Raw genomic sequence first — 21766 nt, 5'->3', positions numbered from 1 at the left:
GACGCTCACAGATGTGTTTTATTATTATGTTCTGTAAAAAAAGTGGTAAAATTATTTTATTAGTTCAATTGTTTACAGGTTGGCTTGTTTTGTTTGTTATTATCGGCTGTAGAAGAAACACTTTATCATCTCATTTTTCATTTTAAGGGGCACAATTCTAACTCAAGTCAATTAAGTTAATGAGTTTATAATAAGTTTATTTAGGTTAAAGAGCTGAGACACATTATCATGATCATTTAACCCCTTCAGTAAAATAATTAAGTTGAAGTCTTCTATTTTACTCTCAAAAAATCCATCAACATTTGTTTTTTTTGTCTTGTATAATGTTTTGCAACCATCGTGTCGAAATATCCGAGGAAGTTCCTTTGGGTCATAGAGTCCAACGGTCTGATTGACCATTAGATTATATCAACAGTGATTGTATCGGGAGGAAATTGAATTCAGGTCGTTGCCAAACTCTATTAAACTGTTTTCGCCAGGCTGATAATACGAAACATGAGTCATGAGAGAGAAGATTTATTGTAGAAAGACTTTGTTAATAACTCAGCCAACATTCCCCTCCTCGTTACGTAACAACTTATGACTGGTTCGCTAAATAATTTAGATTTCCTTTTTCTTTTTTTCTGCTTCGTTTCAACATTCCAAATACACTTTACTGCTCACTTGATTTGAATCAGAACATGAGGCGACACAATCTGATAAATCTTGATCTCATTAGAGACTTTACTTCAGTCAAACATCCTCTTGCCGGGCTTGACCCTCCAGAGTTTCCTCCAAAAGACACTCAAGTCTGCTTTTGCTTCTTTTCCAGGAAAAACTACAAGAATAGAGAAAGAATTGAAATTGATAAACAGTGACAAGAAAATTCTTTTTTTCCCCTCACCTTTCGTATGGCAGCAAATGCGGGACCGAAAGTGGAGTACGTGTTGGTGCGTTGTTTGATCCAGTCCGGAAGTTTGGAAAGCGTTGCAGGACGCGAGTACCGTCGATCACACAGCACGATGGATGAGTAGTCGCCGCGGTGACGGATTGCTCTCCCTTGTAGGATGTAAAAGATAACATTAGTGTGCCGTTAATGAGGTACATGAGGAGCCTCACCTATCGACTGGTTGACGGCCTTCATGCAGAGGTTTTCTATCAGAGCTTGACCAGGACTTTTCCCTCCAGTGTGAGGCTGAAAGTCAATATGGTTAAAATACAAAACAATGCTTTGTTTCTCTTAAACAATGAACTTGTGATTGGTTGAGTCTTCATGAAACAGTTGATGAGGTATCATGATACAGTGTTTCATTTTGAAAGACCACTAGATGGCACTGTAAGTTTAAAATGACAGCAGGTTTCATTAAAGTAGTAGATAAAAGTCAAAGATTATAAAGCAGACAGTGCCATCTAGTGGTCCTTTAAAATAAAGCCACTGTATCATGATACCTCATCGACTGTTTCATGAACCCATCAATACAAGCACCTAAAAGAAAATCCCAGTCACTACTTTGTGAGCTCTACCCGAGCATCTCACCAGGTGCTTGTCCAGATACGACATCTTCTCCTGCAGTTCCGGAGACTTGATGTTCGGATACGGCATTCCCACCATCACTACACACCTTTGAGGAAAGTAAAAAACGTAGAATTTCGATGGACACTTTAAAGCACTGAGTTTAGCTTTTAAAATTCCTCAAACCTGCCCAGGTCGTCTGAGAAGTTGATCCCCTCGCTCATCTTTCCTCCCACCACGGAGAACAGAAGCGCTCCAGTGAGTCCGCCAACATTCCCCGAGCAACGCTGGAGTCGGTGAGAAGACGATTGTTATGAATCCACAGTAGCTGACGTTGATGGTGTGTCGGGGTGACGCATGTTACCTGGATACAGCGTGAGAACTCGTTCAGCACCTGATCCACCTGGTTGGCTTTTTTTGGTTCCTGAAAGATCTAACAAGGCAGGAAATAGAAAGAAAAACAGTCAAGTGTTGCACTTACATCAGGCTAGGAACCGAGAGTCAAAACAATCTGAAGGACCTTCTTCTTGTTTGCCAGCCGGCTCAGAGTCCCGCTGGCCTCCCAGTGTGAGACCATCCTCCTTGAATACTCGTAGGACGGGAAAAAACAAACGACCCCGCCCGGCACCACGTTGCAGATGTTTGTCAGGATCCGGCCCGTCTCATCCATCTGTGGGGGGAAAAAATTTGAGCTGAAAAACTCTGAATATTTTCTATTAAAACGATCGACGAAATGTCTACCATTCGTGGAGATTCTCGATTCTGGAAGGTAAAATCAAGTTCTTGACCAGAAGGCCCGCTGCTCAGGACGATGGGTAAAATGTTCTCCGGAGGTATCACGTGGCCTAGTAAACAAATAATTAAAGATAAATCACTTTTTATTGAAAATCCCGAAAGTTTTAATTGTGTTATGACTGCTTCGCATCATTTTTTGTGTCTCCATCACTGGTGTTCTGCGGGAAAAAGCATGTGGTCAACATCTCGTTATGAAAGTCCATATCAGTTATACTGTCTGCAATGCTACACTTATCTACTTGCTCTCAGCTGAAGTTCATGTAGGTCAAGTAGGGGTCATTATCTGGGGTCCTCCATTGAAGTAGGTGCAACCAAAAGGACTGATCGCTCCTTCCACATGGGGGCAAATTCAACCTTGGTTTCAAGTGCATCAAATCAAGCAGGTAAATGCTGTGCGGGTCGAAAGCTAATGGGAAGTCAAAACGGCGTAGCAGAATTGTAGCTTTTTGTCTAATATAGAAGTATGAAAAAAATATATAATTTGGATGCTTCCATCTCTGGATCCATTAGACCCTTCAGAAGAAACTCTCAACTCAATGAGTCCAATTCCATTTTGCCTTGTCCTTGTGATGACATTCTTTAATCTGGGCTCCGATTGTTTTACACGCTGCAACTTGCCAGACTTCACATTATTCTACTCGAGTATCAGTACACGCCGACCGATGCGTTTCTGAACATAGTTTAGTTTATTTTTCAACTTTTCCAAGTGAACTCTGGCACTCAAAACGCATGATGTGACCATCCCACCGCTGACACCATAACACCTGGCTACAGTAAAAGTCAAACTTCAGTTCAAGAAAAGAAAGAAGAAAGGTTGTCCTTTGGCGAAAACATTGGTGCTTATGCTTTATCCATGTTATGTATGCGGTTTTCTCCCGTTATTCTGAAAAACATCCGCCTCGGCACCCTTTATTACTCCCTAGGAAAGAGTACAGGTGGGAACTCTGGCTGCTAACCTAGCCCTACACTGTGATGATGATTAATCTAGCTGTTGAGGGAAATATAAAACATCACAAGTCTTGGTTGTCGTGGTAACGGGTCACGTACCGCAGGAGAACTCGGTGATACGATCTTCTTCTACTCCGGCTGAAAACAGGAGCTCCTGTTTGAAGTCCGACACCTGCATAAAACATACGGAGGATCAGAAAGTGCGACATTTCTATTTGTAGCCTCTTGAAATGGAAAGTGACTGACGGGCTGCATGGTTCCTCCCGCGATGATCACGGCCCTGCACTCCCTCAGCACCTGAGCGAAGTGAACCGCCGGGTTCAGGAGCAGGAACTTCACGCTGCTCTCAGAAAGAGTTCCTGGATCACAGGATCGTGAGTTTTCTATTGGGTTTTATGTGGCGCTCGTGTGTCGTCGATACCTTGTCTGTTCAACACCACTCTGCCGTCGGTGTTGCTGTTGGTGAGCGCCTTGAAGAAGCCTTCCACCTGCATCATGGGAGACGCAGACATCTCCACCTCGGCAGATCCCTGCTGCTCCTCTGAAGACGCCGCGCCAGAGAGCAAAGCTGGGAATAAAGAATCCAGAGAAATCCTCAGAGCTGCTGCCTCTCGTTCATCAAGAGGCGAAATATCAAAGATTTTTTTATCAGAGCAGCAAAAAGATCAATAAATCATTCCCATTCTGATCAATAACCTTCTCATCAGGGACTGAGATGAAAAGTATGAATCCATCCGTCAAGCTAACAAAACTGAAGTCATTAGCGACGCCTCATAATGAGGTGATAAAACACACCCCACAGTCGCTCCTTTATTTCCCTCATTCCAGCGGTGTGAAGGACGAGTCTCTTATCCTCCGGTAACGTCCACAGCTTGAATACTAAACGCTCGAGAATCGACCTCTGGAAAGTCAACTCATCATCGAGCAGAGAGACGTCAGTTCGGGGGATTCGCTCGGATTTGTGGCGCTCAGATCTATTTAAGATATTCTTCACCTACATTTGTACTCCGTTAACCCAGATTCTCTCTCCTCTCACCTGAGCCGGGGCTCTGGTTGCTCTGCAGCGTTTGAAGGTAGCGGCTCAATCCCTCCGTGCGTCGGTTCTCCTTGTTGTTGCTCAGAGTGTGAAGGCTCACGCCGGCGCCCGCGTACTTCTCCACGAAGCCTCCCAGCTGCAAAAGGAGTTTCACACTATTTGATGTCGAGATGAAGAATTTGAATGATGTATTTTTGTGTTGTTTTAACTGCAAACTTCTTTATTTTTCTTTTTAGAAATAACCATTACAAATTCTAACCCGCTCTAGTAGAAGAACTCACATTTCTCCGATCCTTAAAACTCTTCACTGGCTTCCAGTTTCTTTCAGAATCAACTTTAAAATTCTGGTTCTTACTTTCAGATCTATTCATGGTCAGACTCCTCCTTGCATCAGTGATCTGATCCAGCCTTACACCCCAGCTCGGGCTCTGAGGTCTGTGGATCAGAATCTACTTATGGTTCCACACACACGGTTCAGGACCAGAGGAGAGAAATCTTTTCAGGCTGTTGCTCCTAAGCTTTGGAACAATCTTCTCTCTCTTTGCGCTTGATGGAGTCTACTGACTCCTTTAAGAAACATCTTAAGACGTTTCTATTTGTTCAGGCTTTTCCTTGATTTTCTGGAACTCCTGTGTTGTTCTCAGTATTATCTTGATCTTTAAAGTATATACTTTTTTGAGTATTGTTTTGATTGTTTAAGCGCTTTGTGACCCTGGTCTAGAAAAGCGCTATATAAATAAATATTACTTACTTACTTATTTACCCTGGCAAAGTAGGGCTGGCGGGCACTAGGCCCTCAAGCAATTTACTGCGGTCTAAAACACAATTGAATACATGAAAATAAATCTGTTTAATGTTAAAGTTTAACTTTTTTTTATTTTTCTTAAAACCTTCACCTGCTTTTTGTTTATTCACAAATCTTATTTAGGTGGAAAATATGCTTCCTGGTTACCACATGGCAACCTTTACCTATATTTTCGTGGCCGGGATGAATTCAAAGTGAAATCATAAACTAATTTAATTTTGTGCTTTTTTTAATAGAATATTTGCTGTCCCTCAACATATCAAATTAAATTATTCTTTTTTTTTTGTATGAGATTTTACTTACAGGAGTAACCTGAATACTTTAAACATAAGAATAATAATGCATTACTTTTACAGATGTGTTTAATGTATTGTTTCATATTTCTTACTGTAATTTGACATTTTCCCTTTATCTTAAAATTATATTAAAAGTATTTCAAATATACAATGACATATTTTTGCCTTTACTTCACCGTGTTATATACTCATGGTAAAAATGCAACTGAGGTTGCTATGAAACTAGGGACGCAGAAGGTTGCTGGATGGCTAGACGGCTCCTGTCTGACTCTAAACATTGAACAGACTGTAACCTTGTTCTTTATAAACGGGGACAAACTTAGAGATTGTCCTGAAAGTACATTTTCTCTATTGCATGACAAGTTGGTCTCAGGCATGTAAAACAGCCTTAAAACCACTTGATTCATTATATAAAAGTTCCCTTAAAATTAATGACAAGAAAACCCGTCAGTATCACCAGTGTCATATACTCTCCAAATGTATTTTAAATTTAAAAAATCGGATAATGCATACAAATGTATGCCTACTGTTTAAAATCATCCATGATGCTACTGCTCCTCCTTGGAAAAGAACGGTTACACTCCGCTCAGACAAAAACAACAAGAGCAACACGATCAGTTACCAGAGGAGAGTGCAGTATTCCTAAACGCAGGACTTCATTTGGTAAATAATCTTTTTCTTTTGTTGCCACAAATCAATGGAACTCACTTCCAACAGAGCTGATTTTAAAACATTCTCATGCCACACAAAACCTTGGATGCTGACACAGCAAACTTGCAGACATTTGTGTTGCGTAATGTAATGACGTGGGAATGTGGGTATTCTTAACCTTGTAATTGAAATGCATTTTGTAATTGTTTCCAATTTACTGTATACACCATCTACCTGCCCAGGGACTATGGGTGGAAAATAGCAATTTGCTAGAACCTGGTGCAAATGCATCTCTCCTTGTTCATTCAGGGTTAATGTTTTATTGTGCGCTATCCCTGTTCAAATAAAGAAATAATAATAATAAACTAACTAAACAATATAATTAATTTTTGATGTAGAAAATAATATATTTAAAAGCATGTTATATAAAAAGGCTGTATTTAAAATGAAATAGACATATTATCATTTATTACTATTCGAATTGTTTTTCTTCTGCCTCAAAAGATCATTTTAAATCTATAAAACATGCATCATAAGACGAAGCGTCTCCAACTTACTTTCCTGCTGACCATGCTCTTCTCAAAGTATCTTTCCAGCTGCGAAAAGAAGTCGAGACGATTAGAGTTTAAGTTGATCCCTCACTGGTATCGGATCAAAAGGAAACCTTGAACAAATTGATGTTGTCAATTCGAGCCTTGAAGAGGAAATTGTTGATGGTTAGCATCTCATTCCCTGAAGACAAAGATCAGTCTGTTAAATTAGTTCCAGATGTGTCTTGAGTGAGTCTTTGTCTTTTGTTCTCCTACCAGTTTGCATGGCTTGGCTCTGAGGGTTCTGGCCCACTTTGCCTGTCAGAAGAACAAGGAAGTCGTGAAATTCCAGAGACAGATATCCGACTAATGAACGAACCTCCCAACGCATCCACCAGCCCCTCGATCACGAACAGGATCTGCTTGATGTACATCAGGTTCTTGGCTTTGAGGCGACTCCTGCGAAGACGTGCGGTCGGTTCGGCGAGCTCGACATGCAGGTGAAACATCCTTCACTCACCTGAATCGACCGGCGTACTGGCTGAGCTGAGAGTGAGCTCTGCAAAGCTGCGCACGACATGATCAAACAACCCGTTAGAATCCTTCGACCGCACGCTCCACGAACATTGTGTTCACCTGAGCGCCGTTGAGCTCCGCGCTGTGTATGCAGGACAGCGTGTCGCTGAGGTTGTGAGCTTCGTCTATGATCACCACCTGACAAGCACACAATCGTTCTTACAACCGACAGATGTCAAAAATTACACTACACAATACACACGATACGAGATTGAGACGTCAACTAAAATTGGCTTTTATTTACACAATGTGTTAAAATGACCAAAGTAAAAATGTTTTACTTGACAGCTGCGCACAACAGGTAGCTCAGCCCTGCGACCATTTTTGTGTTATGAATTTATATTATTATATATACAGTATATATATATATATATATATTTTGATTCCCTGTTTTTACACTTCTACTTGCAAGTACATTTTTTTAATTGTAATTGTTTTGTATAAAATTTTCTAAGATAATATTTAGGTGCTTTCATGATATATTTCTTCATAATTTATTAAATATTAATACTGTTTATATATAGTATTTGTTTTTTTCAAGAGAAATAATATTGAGGTTTTCACATCTTTAAGGTTTCAAATATTTTAGTTCTGTGTAGATTATTGAAAGAAACTTTTTTTATTCCACCTCTCATCCCACTGGTCGATGTCACTCTCAATTCTTCCCTCACTCGTGAACAAGATCCTGTGATACTTGAACTCCTCCACTTGGGGCAGCATTCCATCCCTAACCAAGAGATTTTCCCGTCTTAATTGACTTTCACTATAGATTATTGTTTCCTTTCAACGAGTGAGTCATTTTTAGGATCAAGTTTAAAAGGAGTTTCCACATGAGATTTGCCGGGTCACCTGTCCTTTCAGCTGGATTCCTGCCGCTCTCCTCGTGGCTTCATGAAGCACCATCTGGTAGGGCAGCACCACCAACTACACGACACAAATACAAAAAACCCTCTAGTCCGGCACCGACAATAGTCCGAGGAGAGAGAACTCTCGGGCACCTGTGCGGGAGGAACGGCGAGTCGACTGGAATAGTACGGGCACGAATGCGTGGCTTTCCCGAGCTTCAGCAGGTGTTCGATGTCGTGCACGGTCCCCAGAACTTCATCTCTCATGCGCTGCATCGCCGAAGCGTTGTTGAAAGGACAAACGCTCTTGGCAGGTCCTCGCTTGCGCTTCACACCCTCATCCTGATTCTGCTTCTCTGCACGGCGAACAAACAAGCACAGATCCTATCATTTAATGGACCCGAGGACGTCTGGTTGAAGTATTGCTGTGGACCATATGTATGGACAATTAATTAAATCAATGGCGGCCGTTTTTCTTGTGATTTACACACGACTGGATGATGCAGTTTTACTTATGCTTGGAAACGCGTCTACCGTGTTTGTTTTTCTGCATCTCCATGCAGCGGTCGTTAATGCGCTGGAGGCTCCCGAGGCGACGCACCTCCTCATTGATGCACAGATTCTGCGAGGACAGATAAAGAAGCAGCTTAATTATCTGAGCATGAAAGATTTCTCTCCTTTGTTCCGTTCACCGAGTCTTGACTGACCTTTGGAAAAGCCAAGAAAAACAACTCGTTGTTCATTCTTCCTCATTATGAATACTTTTACTTTCTACTGATCGCTGACACGTTCCACCCCGCCCTCACTCTCTTCTTCACTCTACATTTTCTACTCACTTCTTCCTCAAAACAAACCATAGCAAAGATATATCAGCTGAAATACAGAGAAATCAATGGAATCGTTTCAAACTAAACTCACGATCAGTGATACTCATGATACCATAATGGCAATTGTTCTGACACAAGTGGTAGTAACCATAACAAAATGCAGCGCAGATTTTTTTTGTTGCCTTATTTTATCGAGTCATTATACAAAATGAAAATCTTAGTTTCAATTAATGTTAAGACATTTAACATTTCAAAGTTGAGTCCCATATTCTCTCTTCACCTGAACTCGCCTAGCATGCACACCGTAACTCCAGAATTAATCTGACGGAAAATAACACAAAGTTCATAAATATTTATATATTTTTCCCCCTAAATAATACCCACAGAAAAGAAAACTATTTATAAAATAATAATGAGAGAACATAACGCAAATTCTGTTACAAAAGACGAAAACATTTCCAAACTAAAACTTATAGAACTAATTACAAAGTCTGCAAGGATGGACAAATATTCCCCAAAATAATACTGACAGAACACAAGCTAGTCATAAGTCTGATAAAATAGAAACTCACTCGAACTCTGTGTACAATTTAGTTATATTTCTTCCATTTTGACAAACAAGAATATTTTGTGGGTTTTCTTTAAGTAAAGTTTCAGTTGAACCATCATCACAGTTTAACAAGTAGGAAGTTTTAGACAAATACTCATCTCTACTTATTAGGCCCCGATAAACACAAATAGGACCATATACTGCCCTCAAACCTCAAAGAGCCGTATGAAGTACCTGCCGTGAGCCCAGCGTCACAAGGCTGACGTCCTTGTTGAACGGGCTCTTCTGAACCTCGTGAACGAACTGAGCCAGCTGGGAATGTGTGCGACTGCAGTAGTAGATCTGGAACAGTGGTAATTAATCAGTCATATAAAAAACAAAACAAGATGTTATCCACATTTTTTTAATCCATATGAAAACACTTGACACATAGAGGATGTCCATACCTTTGTCACATGTTCCTCAACCAGTTCTTCATCCTCATCTTCATCAGCCACACCAATTCTGGTTGAATCGCATCACTTGGTCACGTTGTTAAAATCCAACACGCTGATGGTCACGTTAAAGTGAACTGACCTGTTTTTTGGCTTGGACTCATCGTCACTCTCGTACTCTGCGACAATTATCTCTTCATCCTCTCCACCTGCTGCATCCGTCGGCTCCTCTTTGCTGAGCTGCAGCAACTTGAAGGCCTCGTCCTCCTCGGCCGCCTTCCTTTTCAGGGCGTGCTTGAGCTGGACGTTATTTCGGATCAACTCCAACTTCTCCTCCCGCTTTTTCCTCTTCAATTCATCCTCCTGACCACAATGAACACCATTTAAAACCGGAAATCATAAAACAAAAAAAGAGGTAACCTAAAAAATACCTTTAATTTTGACAACAAATCTCTTTCTGCTTTTTTCTGGACAAAATCTGTGATCCAATCGGGCTCTGCTGATGAACTACAAGACGAAGCTGCTTCTCCTTCCTGCAGCATAGCTGCAGTCTCGTCTTGCTTCTTTTTTTCCAGGTCTGTGAGCCACGTAAGAGCTCCGCATATCAGACTCAGAGACTTTCCCTGGACCAACGACAAAGACAAACTGTCATGTTTTCTGGCTCATCTAATGCACACCTCTGTCTTTTGTCGCACACACACTCACCGTCCCAGTCGGACTTTCAAATATGCCCACTTTGCCCTGGTCTAGTGAGTCATAGAGCGACTTCATGAAATCTTCTTGGATGTCATACGGCTGGAAAGGAAATGGGAAGTTGGACCTGTGGTTCTCCATGATTTTGCTGAGGCTGCAAAAACAGCGAATATAAAGTTATTCTTGTTCTCGGTCAATCTGACCTAGAAGAGAAGAAGGTTTTCATGATCTGGATCTCATTATTTCATAGGAAAAACTTCCTGTTAGGGTTCCGAGATCAGAAATTGTAATTTAATCCGTTTTACTTGAGTAGACATTTAGGCTGGTGAATGTTCTTGTACCTTAATACATATACATTTCTGTATTCATACTTTCAGCTCAATTGAATATGTTTGTCATCTTTCCATTTCTGGTCCCAGGTAGCTGGGACAGTCTCAACCACGCTGGATCATCCCATAATAGTTGCATGATTTATATAACGTTGCAGAGAAGAAACGGTAAGATTTGACAACCACCCACAAATAGTACTAGGTTGACCTAGGTCAGTCTGTCAAACTGAGCCTGAGAAACCTGGGTGTTGTATTTGACAAAGACATGTCTCTAGTTCAACACTGCAGAAAACTGACTATAAACTGTTTCCTTCAACTGAGAAAAATCTCTAAACTTAGGAAAATGATGTCACAACACGATCTGGAGCTTGTAATCCATGCGTCTTCTCGTTTGGACTATTGTAACAGTTTATTTGCGTGTTTAAACGAGAAGGAGCTGTCTCGCCTGCAGTTAATACAAAACTCTGCAGAGAGGATTCTGACCCGCTCTAGTAGAAGAACTCACATTTCTCCGATCCTTAAAAACTCTTCACTGGCTGCCAGTTTCTTTCAGGATCAACTTTAAAATTCTGGTTCTTAGTTTCAGATCTATTAATGGTCAGGCTCCTCCTTACATCACTGATCTGATCCAGCCTTACACCCAAGCACGCGCTCTGAGGTCTGTGGATCAGAATCTTCTGATGGCTCCTGAACACGGTTCAGTACCAGAGGAGAGAATTCCTTCCAGACTGTTGCTCCAAAGCTTTGGAACGATCTTCCTCTCCCTCTGTGTTTGATGATCTACTGACTCCTTAAAGAAACATCTTAAGATTCTTATTTGTGCAGGGTTTTCCTTGATTTTCTGGGACTCCTGTGTCTGTCTTTTGTGTCTTGACCTTTTATAGTATATAGTTTTAACTGTGTATTGTTTTTGATGGTTAAAGCGCTTTGTGAGTCTGGTCAAGAGAGGAGCTTTAGAAATAACCATTACTTACTAACAAATACATCATAAAATAGAATGTTTCACGAAGTTGTTCTATCGAGGATAATCGATCGGTCCCGTGTATGGCCATAGAAGAAGTTATTAGTTATCAATAGAAGTACTTATGTGTTGTCTTTTGTTGAACGTTCAAAGAAAAAAGAGCTTGTTTACCTGCAGTTAAGTTTTTATTTCCCGGTCGTTGAACATCCGCGCCAACACGCAGCGGTGACAGCGAACTCTGACCAATAGGAACAGCGAAGTTACAAAAGCGCCTGTTTTATGGATCTGTTCATCTTAAACGAGAGGGGTCTTTAGCACAATCAACGCATGCGTTTTTAAAAGCAAGTTATTCGTATTATTATCTTATATTTAATTCGAATTTACTGTAATTAAGTGGCTAGTTAAGGTGAAACTATTCATTAAAATTACTTTTATTATTAAGCACCGCCTTACCGGGCTGCCCCGGTACCCACTGTGTGCCTACGATCCATCGGGATCCGCCTCTGGGAGGGACTAGACTCTCTGGAAAGTTCTCGGCCCTTCTAAAACCGCGTCTTTAATCGCTCCCTCGCTAAACCCACATGGGCTCGGAGTAACAACACAAGTTAAATTATTGACCACCATTGTTTGAAAACTGAGCTGCAAGGGTTGGTGTCAGCATCTTGACAAAAAGGCGTGCGCAGTTGCGGATGCTCGGCTCGTCATTCTCGTTAGCCTGTTAGCTCGGCCAGGCTGTTGCTGCTGGTGCACCTGTTTCCAGTCCCGGTTAGATCTTACAGTTGTCTCGTCCCTGGAGGATCCAGCTTCTTCTAGAAGGTGAATCGACCTCATGACGGCAGAGGAGCAGGCGGTGGAAGGACAGCACAGCATGATGGAAGGGGAGGACATCACTTCGAAGAAGGATGGCGGTGTTCTGAAGGTAGATCAACGTTTTTTTTTTAGAGGAAACTGAAACTACTCATAAAAACTGACATTTTTAAATGAAATTAAAGTTTGCATATGATCTCATCTTTAGCCATCGAATATTCTGTCTTTTTTAAAAACTAATTGACTTCTAAACTGCAGCCGTAGTTTGTGGGCGTACATCAGAAGACACGTTTATTTTAACACGCCAGAAAATGACCTTTTATTTTTAAAATCCAGAAACAAACTGACCTATATTACCGTCAATTTTTATATACTTTCACGGCAATGTGCTTCTGGTCCAAAAGCAGTTTGCTCAAGGACAAGATGGTGGCGAACGTTGAGCGTTTAGAACTGTTTTTTTTAAATGTATGTCATGCTTTACTCACTGGTTGTAAATCTGGACCGTACTCGCAATATCACAATAAATAAAGTTCCAGTTAATATGAATGGGTTGTTGTAAAGATCTTAGCAGAGTTGACATGAATGTTTTGACAAACACACAAAAAAAACTGTTTAATCTGATTTGACGCGTTAAAAAATGTGTGCCGGTTTCACCTGATAAGTAATGATTTATTAATGTCTCGGATGACTGTCATTCAACATCTCTCCTTTTATTTTAAATAAATGTAACCTTATATTATACTCTAATATTCTGTAGGATTAATTTTCTGCTCGAACAACATAAGCTGTCATTGGTTTACAATTCCAAGCTGTTGCACTTCTTCATGTGAAGGATGATCTAAGATCTAAAAGAAAACTACTTTAAAAAGTCAATCAACTTTGTTATTTATTGCTGTAACTAATGTTATTTGTTACTTCCATATAATGGGTAAATTATCATTATAATTGTATTTCTCCCTTATTCTGTCAGCTATGGTTATCGTTTTACAAAATAATTTAGATCCGAGCGATAACAAAATTCTTGAATCTTAAATCTTGCTTCCTGAGTTGCTAGTACAACTATAGTGGTGTTGTGCCCAGTTTCTTTCTTTAATAAAAGAAAGAAGCTCTTCAAAGGCTGAGGAGTGAGGTATTTATTTTACAAGCCTGCTAAGTGAGGTTCTAAAAGTAACTTACTCAAGATGTTCTCTATTAAAAGAAGATCCATTAATAATCTTAAAGATCAACTTTGCCCATTGGGTTCAGACATGCACATCTAAATTTAACGTAACTCCTCAACTCTTCATGAGTATTTTTTGCATGAGTTTCTTTTTTACTGGAATGTGTATGGATGTGCAGCATAATGACCATAAAAACACAAAATACCTCTATCATGCGTTTCGAGAGGGGGAGCAAGACAAAGAATAAGTGGTTTTACAGCACAAGATGTTTATTAAAGGTCAACTAATGTGAAAACTTCAACTCTCTTTACTTACTTACACATGTTTAAAAATACTGAAGTCTTCCTTTCCAAGCTGCAGTAAATCTCTCATCATGACCATGATTTGAACTCATTACTTTCTAAAGTTCGCCCCCGTCTGAAATCTAGGCAAACGAGAGGTTATGAGAGTGGAGTCCATTATGATCAGGGTTCTCACCAGGATTTTTTCGGGAAATTAGAAATTTGTAACACTCTAAACACTATTTCCTGCGTTCTGAGGGCCAAAATTTGTGAAATAAAGGCATAAAATAAAGAAAATCCCCCCCTAGGCCGCTTGAGACATGCCGCCAGGGCCCAATTCACACCATAGGGGATACAAATCACAGCATAGGGGGCTCCAATGCTGAATGGTGCATGCAAGGACCCTGATGATTCAATGATTGGCTTCGCTAATCCTCAAGCCAGTTGTAATCCGACCCTGCTTTGTTTATACAACAAGTCCCTTGAAGGTGGGGACTTGCAGTATTGATGACGCATGGTAATAAACCTTGACGCTTGACCAATCACAGCAGAGTAGGTGTGTTTATGGTAAACAATATTTCATCTTTAGAGAAACGTAAGCGGGGCTTAAGTAAATTTTCTAATGTAAGTATTTCAATTAAACAATTTAAGAGACACACGTCGACACATTAGTTGCCCTTTAAGTTAGAAAACAAGATTTTATTTTACTTGGAGGGGAAGCGATATTCAAATGTTTTCTTGACAAATCGGTTTATTTTAAATGTAATTTCCCAGTCAAAACAGCCAAATATCTAGAATGTAATTGATCCTGGAAAAGAGGAAAATGCTTGGCATATTTTTTTTGGGATAAACCATCGCCATACGATGTCAATAAAAGTCAACTCCAACTATTGCAAATAACATTGTTGCTGTTGCTATTTATGTTGGCAACAATGCATAGGTTTTTTTTGCTTTGTTTCTTTGTGTCATGTAGGAGTTGAGTCAAATAAAGAAGGAACAAATATGTCACTCTCTCTTTCCCCTCCTCCAGCTCTTGAAGCGGGAGGGCACCGGCACAGAGCTGCCCATGATCGCTGACAAAGTTTTTGTCCATTATGTGGGCACACTTCTGGACGGCACTCCGTTCGACTCCAGCAGAGACAGAGAGGAGCAGTTCTCTTTTGAGTTGGGCAAAGGTTGGTTCATATCTGGCGCTTCGGCAGCACAACCTTGTGACATTTGTTTGGTCTATGTTCAGGTCAAGTCATCAAAGCGTGGGACATCGGTGTCGCTACAATGAAAGTGGGCGAGCTCGCCCAGTTCATCTGCAAGCCGGAGTACGCATACGGTTCAGCGGGCAGCCCACCCAAGATCCCCCCCGACGCAACGCTTGTTTTTGAGGTAGACGACGTGCACGTTGCTGCAGTGGAGGCTGGGTATGACGCGTTGCATCCTCCAGGTGGAGCTGTTTACATTTCATGGCGAAGATGTGACGGAGGATCAGGATGGAGGGATTGTTCGCCGTGTCCTCACCAGAGGCCATGGCTACTCCAAGCCTAATGAAGGATCATCTGTTGAAGGTGTGAAATCATCACCGTCTGGATGAAAATATGGGAAATTTAATTTTAAGGATGATGGTTTCTAGCAGTAACTTATTTTAGGATAACCCATGAAGTATATTTGTATCACATGGACAGATATTGTTGTGACATTTAGCGGTATTTTATTTAGATAAAAATGTTATCTTTAATTTTTGTCCAAGCTTTTAGCAGGGTGTTGTCTTTTGTGCAAAAATATTTAAAGCAAACACTCATTTTTCTTCCAGTAACAATTCAGGGCACATGTGACGAACGTGTGTTTGACGAGCGCGAGATGAAATTTGAGGTCGGCGATGGGGAAAGTCTTGGTCTGCCTGTCGGTGTTGAGAGAGCCATAATGTCTATGGAGCAGGAAGAGGAAGCAGTCTTTTACCTCAAACCCAAGTACTTGGTTGTTTTTATAAAAGTTAATTTTTTGTTTACCAGCGAACTTTCCATAAATGACGTAACGTTGCTTTCATGTCAGGTACGGCTTTGGGAAAGAAGGAAACCCAAAGTACAACATTCCCGCCGGGGCGACCCTGCAGTATAGGATCAAGCTCACGGCGTTCGAGAAGGCCAAGGAATCATGGGAGATGAACACGGCGGAAAAACTAGAGCAAAGCGGCGTGGTGAAGGAAAAGGGTACAAATTATTTCAAGGTAAGAGAATCTACAGTGAAAATTTTTTTTTTCATGTTTTCAGATCATATAAAATATATAAAATATACATAACATATAACATAAAAACTATATAATTAATTTAAAGGCAAAACCAGTAAACACAACGTGAAGTTTTTAAATTACCTTTTTCTTAATAAAGGAGATAAACTATTCAAACCTATGACACTGTGAGAAAAGGGGATTGAGTTCAATTGCTCTGGACAGACCAAGCAGTCATTACTGCTGCACCTTTTCCTAATATAGAAATACTTAAATGCCTGCCTTTGAAGTGAAGATCCTCAACATATAAATCATGCAGAGGGCTAATGAAAATCGGGAACAAATAAGAAGGAACGTAATTGAGATCTCTCCGTTTGGGAAAATTACATCTTAAGCTTTGGTACTTCAAGACAGTGAGAGCCATTATCTATAAATGGCCAAAACATGGAACAGTGTGGAGCTGCAGACTCACCGAAATTACCTCAAAAGCTCGGCGACAAATTATCCGAGATGTCAAAAAAGATCACACAACATCATCGAAAGAACTGCACGCCTCTACCGCCTCAGTAAAAGTCAGTGGTCGTGACTCCACCATTAGACTGACACTGGGCAGAAAGGGCCGACTTTACAGAGTTCCAAAAGGAAAACGACAGCTGAAGAAAACAATTAAAGCGTCTTGCTCATTCCAGAGACCTTTTGAGGGGAAAATACTTCTGTCTGACGAGACATCATTCACAACTTTCTGCAAGGTGTGTGTCTCATTACATCTGGTTTAGATGTAAAGCTTCATTTCAGAAAAATAGTATGACAGTAACATTAAAATATGCTGGCGCAAGTGTGAGGCTAAAGGCGGTTATTGCGGCTTCATGACCTGCTGTGATAAATGGAACCATGAATTCTGCCGTCTACCAGAAAGTCCTGAAGGAGAACATCTGACCATGTGTTTGTGACATGGAGCTAAAAGATAACGACTCTAAACACACCAGCGAGGCCACTTCTGAATGCCTGAAAAACAAAATATACTTTTTAGTGAACTAGTCAAAGTTCTGACCTGAATCCTGTTGAGACGTTTTGGCATAAAAAGGCTGTTCATGTTGTAAAACTCTCCCATGTGGCTGAATTACAACAGTTTTGCTAAGGACGAGTGGGCCAAGATCCCTCTACAGCTCTGTTGGAGCCTCATTGAGTGACTGCAAATTAATTACATGTTGTATTGTTTACTTACAATTATTGATTGATTGTTGTTGCTGCTAAGGATATCCAAAGTCATTGGGTTTATTTTTTTCCTAAACTTCAAAGTGGCAAACATTATGTCAAAAAAATAATAATAATGAGGAAGCGGGCAAATGCTTTTTCACACCACTATAAATCTACACTACAATTCACAAGATGGCTTTTATTAACAAGCTGCATGTGCTCCAGGAGGGAAAGTACAAGAAGGCGTCCGTGCAGTACAAGCGGATCGTGTCGTGGCTGGATCACGAGTCCAACTTATCCGGCGAGGAGGAGACGAAGGCGAAAGTGTTAAAACTGGCTGCACATCTGAACTTGGCCATGTGTTACCTCAAACTCCACGAGCCAAATCTGGCTCTGGAAAGCTGCGACAAGGTAAGACATTTTAGTTTGAACCTTTTTTTACGTGCATTAACACTTGTGGCCGAGTTATTTATTGATCGACTGCTACTTGATCACGTGCTGTTTAGGCTCTGGAGATGGACGAATCCAATGAGAAAGCTTTGTTCCGACGAGGAGAAGCACTTTACGGCATGAAGGAGTTTGAGAGCGCGAAGGAGGACTTTCAGAAAGTTCTTCAGCTCTACCCTGCAAACAAAGCAGCCAAGAGTCAGGTCGGTATGAAGCTGATGGTTCAATTATTTACGAAGCAATGAAAAGTGTTAACTACCGACTATGAATCAAACCTAAATGAAAGGATTAAAACATTCTGGCTGTTGAGCTTTTTACAGAGCCAGATTTAAAACCCGTCAGTCCAGCTGGGCCAGATGTTCGTCGCTACACATAAATTCTAGACAAATTACTCTTCTTTAAAATCTGCTCACATGTCGTACCACTGCAAAGAAACTCAGAATGTCATAGTTTTGATGGATCTTCTCAGGATCAGACTAGAATGTAAAAATCAGTTTTGAAATTTTAGAATGACAAACAGGATAATAAAGAGTATATTTTTTTCCAAAGTGTTGGGTTTCCTTTATATTAGGGCTGAACGCTTAATCGCATTTGCGATATATATAATCGCAATATTCAAAAATGTGATTAAATAAAATTTAAAACCTCTGCAATATTATAAGGTTTATTTAATTTTCGAGCCGTCAAAATGGCTGGGGAGTTGCTCTTTAACCCGTTGATCAGTGATGTCTGGAAAAGCAAAAGAGCAGCAGTAAGAAACCAACTACAGTGTTTTCAACATCTTTACATCCTGACATCGGTTCATACAGTTTAATCCATACGTGTGTCAGTCTGTGTATGCGCGCTGCTCTTGTTTGTGTGTGCTCATCAAAGTTACCTTATGCAAACACACAAATCAAATTGTGTAAATGATAATATATTATATATTATATGACAGGAAATGCACTTAAACACACGAGAAACTGTGCAAAAATATTCAGTAAGAAAAAGAAGAATCACTGACTAGTGTTTTCACTTTTCTTCACTCTGCACTGAAGTTTGTATGATTTATTATTGACTCATGAATATAAATGTTTACATCACACTTTTAAGCATGTTTTTACAGTAGATTTTAGTATTTGCAGTCAATATGTTATGATTGTTTACAAGTGTAATTGGAGTAACTAAATAAACCTCCCTTTATTTTAAGGTATGCTTAATTTACCTTTTATTATAAAAATTACTTGGCCAAAGAGAAATGCATTTTAATGTAAAGTTAATCATTTATTATATTAGATTCTTTTTTTAAATGCAAAAAAAAGAGTACATTGAAATCGTTCAGCCCGACTTTAAATAATGACCAGAACGGAGCAAATAGAAAAGTAAATTACATTTTTTAAATTATTGACATGGTCAACAACAGGTGTTGTGTGCCAAGTGCTGTGTGCTGCCAAAGTCAACCAGACCGGCCTCATGAAATCAATCACTGTCACTTTTCTAGATGCTTTGTCCCACTGTGTGCTATTTTTAATCTTGAATCGGGGTAGAGAGAGACATTCTTTGGGCTGCTGTTCGAATTTTGAGAGGGGGGGGGGGTCTGCATAAACTAAATGAAAAGAGACAAGTCAACAACAAGTAATTTAGCTGCTGGTACTTCTCAAATGGGGGTACATACGTCATCAGGGATGCTTAAGGGGGTTTATTTTTTACAGATAAAAAAAAGAAATGCATGCATTAAATGTTCTTATAACCAAGTTTATTTATATTTTAAAGCTTGGTAACTTATTGATAATGTAAATGAGAACAGTCATAGTTTAAGAAAATGCAATGTTTTCCTATACAATAGATCAAACTTTGCCGATGGGTTTGTTTATTTTTAATTTTTCCACAATCAACAATGCTTTGTTTATCCAGGGGCACTTGTCAGGAAAATATTTGACAAGAAGTAAATTACTGAAAACACTGAGCTGTAGTGTAAGGATGGTTTTGGGTTATTTAGAGTTGGTTGATAAATCTAATGGTGTCAAGACACATTAGAGAATAGCTGGTTGCATCTATGGGAAGATTGAGAGAACAATAATACTGCGTATTTTAATATCAATTGGAAGCTGTGAGGCCATGGAGCAAATGATGGTAATGACTGCACTGACTTGTCGTTTTGTGCATTTTCAGTTGGTTCTGTGCCAGAAACGAATGAAGGAGCAGCGTGAGAAGGACAAGCTCATCTACGCCAACATGTTCCAAAAGTTTGCTGAGCGGGACATGGTGAGAAACTACGGCTCCTGCCTCGGCCACTAGATGGCGCCATATCTACGTTTTGTCGACGCAATCTAATTGTCTCATCTCTCTTAAAAACAGAAGGAAGAGAATCAGAAGGGAAACGGCAAAGAGAACGGCGACACCGAGATGGAGGTCGAGAAAGCAGAGAAGGACGTCGAGGCGTAAACGTTTTACATGAAGAAATTTCAATTTGCCTGTGTAGACTTTTGTGACCTGTTCAGGGCGTGACTGTGTGAGTGAGAGTTTGTAATGTATCGAGCACTGGAAGGTCTCAGTTGTCTTTCTGTGACCGAGCTTTTTGCCATGGCAGCTAGCTGATTGGGAGCGGCTTTCACAGCTTGACAGCACTGTGGGAAATGTATTTAAAGAATAGTGCGCTACCATCCCAAATCCTTCACCCCCCCAGTTTCCAACTGTACTTGTGTTTTCAACCTGTAGGTTTATATATATGTGACTCGTTTAGTCCCTCCTCTCAAGGGCTACTCCATCCACTCTCCACACTAATGTCGACTTTGTTTTACATCGTTCATCTCATGGGCCTATTGATCAATTTCTGGACTTGTGTTGGATGTAGTCTAAGAGTTGATGTGAACGTTCTGTGTCCTACAGTAAATATGTAGCAGGTCTGGCTAGCTAACAAGATGTGACTATAGAAAGAAAAAAGGGTTTTCAATCTAAAAGTGGAGTTGCGTCTTCAGGGTACAGTACTTGTCACATGTTTTGGAATTTGCCACGAATGTTGTGTATCTGTACTGGTGAAAATGTTCATAACCATAAACGACTCAACTGGAATACTTTTAAAAAAAGCAGCTAGAAGGGACGCGTTTTGGGCTCATCTTTGTGTAATCGACCGTTGAGTCTTAATTTAAATGTTTTTATATATCGATTCAGACTGTTTGGATTGAACACCGGTGAGAAACGACCAGCCTCAGGACCACCGTCCGAGCTGTGTACCGTGTGTCACGTTTATCTTTGTCAGTTTGGGGAGTTCACTGTTTGCTCTTGTTTGACCAACTGAAATGATAATAAAGTAAAAGAATACAATCTCTGGAGCGTGACTTCATAGCTCAATGAGTCTTTTCACCACAGCTTTCCTTATTTATTCACTGCTTGTAGTCCTATTTATTCTACCTTTGAGAGATGAATATTTGTTTTAAATGGGCTCGTCTCACAACAACAAAGTCAATAGTATTGCCCTACCCAGCACACTCACACCCACACATGTATTCTTGTCCTTTTTTTTATGTTTGTACAATGAGACTTCACGTGGCCTTTAAGATGGTGGAGACCCGAGGACAGGCCCAGGAAAGCCAGTGCTGCCCTACACTAAAACGGAGTAAGATGCAATAAAAGACCACTTGTGTTTGGGTTGGATTTTTATACTTGAAACTATTTGTATATATATACAGTATAAGTAAGTTATATTTGTAGAGTGCTTTTCCAGACCAGGGTCACAAAGTGCTTAAACAATCAAAACAATACCCCAAAAAATATATACTTTTAAAGATTAAGACAATGAAAACCTTTTTTTTCTTTTTAACTAATTGTGTTTACTGGATATAAATGAAATGTGATCTTGATGGTTTAACAATACATTCCCTGCTCATCTCAACAAAATAATTATAGAAA

General features: G+C 40.1%; 2 protein-coding genes across 2 annotated transcripts; one reads left to right on the top strand and one right to left on the bottom strand.

Moving 5' to 3' along the window:
• Positions 1 to 500: 500 nt before the first annotated feature.
• Positions 501 to 10424, bottom strand: ddx11 (DEAD/H (Asp-Glu-Ala-Asp/His) box helicase 11). The gene is made up of 25 exons (XM_087797365.1): positions 10217 to 10424; positions 9928 to 10148; positions 9798 to 9855; positions 9586 to 9693; positions 8509 to 8596; positions 8128 to 8330; positions 7979 to 8053; positions 7190 to 7267; positions 7074 to 7120; positions 6933 to 7012; positions 6830 to 6871; positions 6688 to 6755; positions 6581 to 6619; positions 4272 to 4407; positions 3657 to 3803; positions 3482 to 3594; positions 3335 to 3407; positions 2234 to 2337; positions 2013 to 2162; positions 1857 to 1925; positions 1679 to 1779; positions 1517 to 1601; positions 1099 to 1174; positions 884 to 1038; positions 501 to 817 (listed from the first exon to the last, which is right to left on the bottom strand). The coding sequence occupies exons 1-25, from the start codon at positions 10325 to 10327 to the stop codon at positions 785 to 787; spliced, it is 2460 nt and encodes an 819-aa protein (XP_087653491.1). The 5' UTR covers positions 10328 to 10424; the 3' UTR covers positions 501 to 784.
• Positions 10425 to 12281: 1857 nt separating this feature from the next.
• Positions 12282 to 21181, top strand: fkbp4 (FKBP prolyl isomerase 4). Its single transcript, XM_087797481.1, has 10 exons — positions 12282 to 12687; positions 15047 to 15191; positions 15254 to 15396; positions 15455 to 15575; positions 15821 to 15977; positions 16060 to 16234; positions 17657 to 17842; positions 17938 to 18081; positions 20030 to 20122; positions 20216 to 21181. Exons 1-10 carry the CDS (start codon positions 12598 to 12600, stop codon positions 20300 to 20302), a joined length of 1341 nt encoding a protein of 446 aa, XP_087653607.1. The 5' UTR covers positions 12282 to 12597; the 3' UTR covers positions 20303 to 21181.
• The last annotated feature ends 585 nt before the right edge of the window (positions 21182 to 21766 follow it).

This window comes from Callionymus lyra, chromosome 8 (assembly GCF_982586985.1).
Source record: "Callionymus lyra chromosome 8, fCalLyr1.hap1.1, whole genome shotgun sequence".
Lineage (NCBI taxonomy): Eukaryota > Metazoa > Chordata > Actinopteri > Syngnathiformes > Callionymidae > Callionymus > Callionymus lyra.
Note: the sequence above shows the minus strand (reverse complement) of the source record. Positions and strands in the feature narration are given on the sequence as shown.